At 33.6% G+C, this 5,900-nt stretch overlaps 2 protein-coding genes across 2 annotated transcripts; both read left to right on the forward strand.

Annotated features, from left to right (window-relative positions):
- Window positions 1-28: 28 nt before the first annotated feature.
- On the forward strand, window positions 29-1,020 carry LOTGIDRAFT_175892 (hypothetical protein; the record flags this gene model as incomplete). The annotated part of the gene is made up of 2 exons (XM_009062836.1): window positions 29-289; window positions 664-1,020. 2 exons carry the CDS (start codon window positions 29-31, stop codon window positions 1,018-1,020), a joined length of 618 nt encoding a protein of 205 aa, XP_009061084.1.
- Window positions 1,021-1,719: 699 nt separating this feature from the next.
- LOTGIDRAFT_175893 (hypothetical protein) lies at window positions 1,720-4,104 on the forward strand (the record flags this gene model as incomplete). The annotated part of the gene is made up of 2 exons (XM_009062837.1): window positions 1,720-2,391; window positions 2,884-4,104. 2 exons carry the CDS (start codon window positions 1,720-1,722, stop codon window positions 4,102-4,104), a joined length of 1,893 nt encoding a protein of 630 aa, XP_009061085.1.
- Window positions 4,105-5,900: the final 1,796 nt, after the last annotated feature.

A 5,900-nucleotide genomic window follows, 5' to 3' on the forward strand; every position in this document is an offset into this window, starting at 1 on the left:
AACCGCTTTGGAAAGAAAACTTGACGAAATGCTAGCAGAACTAGACAAGACCGCGGACAAAACCGAGTTACAAAATTCGATAACCAATTTAAACGAAAAGATCGCTAAGCAAAAATCAGATGTTCAAGATATAATTAACACACTTCCCATTGACAAAGATACGTTGAAACAACAATTGACTGCTTTGGATACTAAAATCACGGACGAATTAGAAAAAGAAGTGGGTGTGATTAAAAACTTTCTTCAAAATAAATTTCGAGATGATATGAAAAATTATATTAAAGAACAGGTCAATCTTTTGGTATCTAGAATTCATGACGATTTTTTGAGACAAGAGAGAAAGTTGAGCAAATTAGAAGCTATTGTCACGGACAAATCGTATTATTTCAATCTTCCGTTCGAAAGTGACACGTCTTCGATAGAAAAGACCAAATTTATAAATCAAACAAATACGGATTCAAAGCAGAAATAAAAGTGGGTTCTCTCGCATACGGAGAACCTAAAAACGTATTCGATATCGGCGAAACGCAAGAGTTTTCTTTTCGAGGTAATTGTCTGATTCAAATAGAGTTTCCCATGAAGGTTAAAGTCAATAAAGTAGTCTTCAAACAAACCGGTAAGGCCGTCAAACATATTTCATTATTCAATGATGGTAATTTGGAGGAAAATATACGTTTGATTGATAAAAGGGATCAGGAAATTGAAACGAAAAATGGTAAATATGTAGACACCTTTAAAATGGAAGTAGAAAATGATAAGGATGTCATTGGAATCAAAGATTTAGATATGATATTGGAGACGGAAAATCCACCATCAACCAACATTGCCAAAATTCCACGACGCTTACACGTACACGAAAAAATAGAATCAACCAGTCACGAGTTTTTACGAACAACAGACTTTGAATACGTAAAACTATATTTCGCTTTAGGTGAAAAATACACTTCGATCGATGTTCATAAAAGTCAACAAGAAAAAATTTATAGTGCATTTATCGTTTGCCGAAGACTCCATCCTTGAAGGTGGTGGTTTTATTTTTAGAGCCAAGATAAACATCGAAAAAGAAAAAATAAAATATTCCTATCATCTTAAAGAGGACCATACGAAAAAAGAAATGTCGTTAGTACGCGTAAATGTTTTTACTTTTAATACCCGCAAATATAATAATGCTATGCCAAACAAGCACGCTCTATATGATATTCCGTGGTTCTATTTATCGGAAATTCACTTAATTTAACGACTTAAAAAATGGAACTCGAAAGCAGACAACAATACATGATAGACAAACAAGAAGAGTTAAAAATAAAGTTAAGACAGTACAATTCATGCAGGAAAACATGGAGTAGAATCGATTCTGTTTTCAAAACAGCGAGTGTAGTTCTAACGATAGGAACAAGACTTGCAACGGCCGTGACTGGTGGATTAACGGTTCCTGTACTTGTCCCAACTGTATTAGCCACAATTACTGCTATTCAAACTTCATCTTGTGGCTTGATTGCTATAGGTTTCACGAGTAAAATGAAAGCTCATTATAAAAAGAAAACGGATATCTTGAATATGTATCTTAATCAATTATACATCTTTTTCGAAAGATCGAGAGAAGACAAGAACATAACAGTTGAAGAATTACAAGAATTCAATGAAATTTTGGACAAATTCCATACAGAAATATCAGCGGTCAAAATAAAGAAATAATCAAAAATATACACTTAAAAAAATATGATTAAAATCGAACTTGATGAAACATTGATAGAAAACGCCCTATTTTCCGATGTTATCAAGGCTATCTCTGATAAATTTAAAACATTCAAAGGACAAATTAAAATAGATGGAGAGATAGTCGAGGAAGGGAATCACAGACAATACATGTCACTCCTCGGTTTCAATGCCAAAACCTTTCACAATATCTTTTCAAATATGGACAAAAAATCCGATGCTTCCGATTGGTATTTTACAGGAAAAATAATTTTAATGAAAGACAATTTCCAAGAAATAAAAAGATCGAGAGTTGGCAGAGGAGGAACTGATCTGCTTAAAAAGATAAATGAATACGAAGGCGAAAATTGTTACATACCTACAGATGGTCACTGTTTTATCAAATGCGTCAATCGTGTTTTGAACAAAGATTTAACGTGTAAATTTCAAGAATACATCAACGGGTTTTCAAAAGCAAATAGAAAAGGAGTGATGACTTGTGCTAGAATGAATGAATTCAACAAGAAATTTAACACTTCGTTTCAAATTTATAATCCCAAAAACAGACATTTTCACCCCAAAGACGTTCACGATGAATTAGATTGGGTTTTGTACTTACACAACTCGCATTTCCGTTTGATTAGAAGAAGCCAAAAAAGTTTGGGAATTCAAGAAATAGAAGACAATTACGAACAGGTGTGGTAAACGTGTAGAGACGATAATGCAGTAACACAGGTTTCACCCCTCAAACTAAACGTGCTTTCGAGTATGAGTGATGATGCGTTATTCGCTTGGGATTGCGAAACGTATTCAGAAAAAGACACGCGAAGAGCAATTCCATATTGTTGCACTTTAATTAATTTAGAAAAACTAAGGAAAAATGTTAAACAGAATAAATAATCTCTTTCCAGATTTAAAGCCGTCAGATCCCATTCCAGAAGAATTTTATGATAAACTAATGAATGTAGTAGAAATATTTGTAGGTACGGATTGCATCGATCAAATGTTGAAATATTTAGGTCAATATGATAGAAAGAGATTAATATTAATTTCTCATAACGGCAGTGGATTCGACAACTGGATCGTGCTTAAAAATGCAAAAAAAAACTAACGCATTGCCCTTTAAAAACACCCAGAGGAATTCTATCTTTTCCTTTATCTAATCCATACACGGATGAAGATTTACAGAAAAAATGGAAAAGACAGAAAGAAATAAAGGGTAATTATTTACAACATATTAATTTCACGTGTTCCTATCAACACGAATCCTCTAGTTTGGCTGCATGGGGAAATTCTTCCAATCTTCCCGCGAATTTGAGAAAGATTGCCGACGTAGATATCGCTAAATACACGCGAGACAACTGGGAGGAATTGAGACACGAATGGGAACCTTACGCCAAGAGAGACACTCTCTGTTTGGGAGCTTGTTTGATAAAATACAACCAAGTCACGAAAGAAGTTGTAAACCAGAATATGTCCAATAATCTAACGGCTCCATCTTTATCTTTAAAGGGTTGGTATTATTTATATCATTACGATAAAGAAATGGTGGAAGAAGAATGGTATGAAACTACTAGAATGGTTGCGAAACATACCGAAAAAGAAAATATAGAAAAAGTTTATTCGCACACAAATCCTTTTATAAGAAATTTTATCAGACGATCTATTAAAGGAGGAAGAGTTTCGGCAAATAGAAAATCATTTGAAACGAACAAAATGGATGAAATTTGTAACGTATTAAAGGAATATATTTCACAAAGTGAAAGTAATAACATAATTGATTTATTCAAAGAATACAGCGCAAGCACAAAAGACAAAACGGAGGTTCATTCAAGACTTAAAAAAATAGAATGTACTAAACTAATGGCATTTGATGCTAACGGTTTATACGCTTCCGCCATGTCGGATTTAGACAGTGAATATCCGAGAGCGGAAAGTGGAAGACCGTTTCTACCAGAAGAAGAAAAAGAATTTGTGATGCTGTTCAATAAACAAAAATTCAGACCTAGAACAGCTATTTTAACAGTGTGGTTTGACTATCCCAAAAACATGTTCTTCCAACCGATACCAGCTAAAGATAAAATCACTTTCACGAATAAAGAAGGTAAAAAGGAAACTGGTAACAAAATCAGGTTCAGAAATGGTTTCTGTCACGACGTTTTAACATCGGTCGATATTCAAGAAATAGTGAAAGCCGGTGGACGAATTATTAGAATATTAGATGGTATAGTTTACGAAGAAAATTTTAAAACTCCACCCTATAGAGATTATATTTTAATTTTGAGAGATTTAAGAAATAAATATAAACGAGAAGGTAATATCGTGGGTAGTAACTGCATGAAATTATTAGGTAATTCCTTGTATGGTAAATCAATTCAGAAAGACATATTCACAACTAGACATTTATAGAATGAAGCAACTTTACAGGCCAACTTTGATTCACGGGTTAAAACCTATGAGAAAATTAATGATACTCAATATATTGTTGAAACGGAAATTGAAGAAAAAGAGATTACTACCGAAGATAGTAAATCTACACGACTAACACCTAGTCATTTGGGATCATTCGTTTTATCTCACAGTAAAAAAATAATGAACAATTTCATTCACGTCATAAATGGATTTTATAAACCCTAAATATACTATACCGACACCGATAGTTTGTACATTTCATCCAAAAATTGGAAAAAACTAAACAGAGCTGGTTTGGTCTCCGAAAAAGACTATTGCAAAGGTAAAAAACGATTACGGTGACGGTGGAATTATATTTGGTTTATATTTAGCACCAAAAGTCAAATACAACATCGTTTTGACTTCTGATGGTGTCTTAAAAGAAAAGAAAACGTTTAAAGGTTATTCTAATGATAAGATAAGTGTAGAAGATTACGTTCAGTTAGCAAGCGGACATGATGTGTCGAACGAATTTAATAAACCATGGGAAAAAAGTTTCACCAATGGAGTAGTTATTCCAAATGATAAACAAACTAAAGTTTTTAGAAGTTATTTGAATAATGTTAAAAGAAAACCACCAAACAGTGAACGAATTATGTATCCTTACAACGACAAAGACGAGTATAGTTTTGACGAAAACTATGAATTTGATGATTTCGATTATCTTTCTAATCAAAAAGAGAATGAAGATTGTTTTAAATGAAGTTGAATGACAATTTCTTCGTTGCCAAAGTCTATGAACCTGTTTTTACCGTCTTTTATTTCCAGATTTATATCTTTGATCATGAAAGAATTGACTGGTAAATAGGTCGTTTGAAACGGTTTCTCTATAATTCTGTATCCGATCGGCACCGTCGGTATGCTGTATATGATTTGGCGTTTGTGCTTGTTGAAAAATCCACCGTTGATCAAATTACAGTGAATGTTGATCACGTCGATATCGTTCTCGATGTTGGCCTTGTGCGGGGCCAATGTCGATTGCGCGTATATTCGTTTATCGAAGCCTAGTAACGCATTCAACGAATTTTCTATTTTGAAATCGACTTGACTGTTATTTCTCAAGATCAGTTTTATTTTGTTCAGATTCAAATTACCTTCGAATTCAATATTGTTTTTGCCGTTCACGCTTCCTGCGTATTCGGATAGGTAATCGTTGATGGCTACGTATTCGTAGCTCCCCGGTAGTAAGCTTATGGTTTGGAACGTAACTCCGTTATCCGTCGATATTTTTAGTTGATTGTTTTTTTCGTTGATGTTTCTAATGGAATTGTAAACGGAGAAATACTTTAATCCCAGTTCGTACTGTTTATTGCGATCGAGTTCATACTCGTAGTCTAGAGACAATTTAATGTCTGGTTTATTCGAGGTGATAACGAACAATTGTTCTTTATTGGACATTTTTAATGACGTTTATATAGTCTTTTATAGTGATGATTTCTTTCTCCAAAAGCCGTTTTAATATGGCATTGACTTCGTTGTATTGTCTGTCCGATCGATGACCTTCCTTCATGGCCGCTAATATTATTTCTAATCTATTAAGCAATTCTTTATTGTCGTCGGATAAAAACGTTATGCCTTGACCAGATCTCACCATATCATCGAATTCGTCTATTTCTTGTATGATTGGTGGATAATCTTCTGCATAATCGTCTGATTTCTCTTCCTCAATAACTCTTGTTATATAAAAATCAACTTCTTTCAATCTTCTTGCTTCGGGTCCTGACTTTCTGATCGCATGTAGAAATTTTGAATAT

This window comes from Lottia gigantea (assembly GCF_000327385.1).
Source record: "Lottia gigantea unplaced genomic scaffold LOTGIsca_531, whole genome shotgun sequence".
Taxonomy (NCBI): Eukaryota; Metazoa; Mollusca; class Gastropoda; family Lottiidae; genus Lottia; species Lottia gigantea.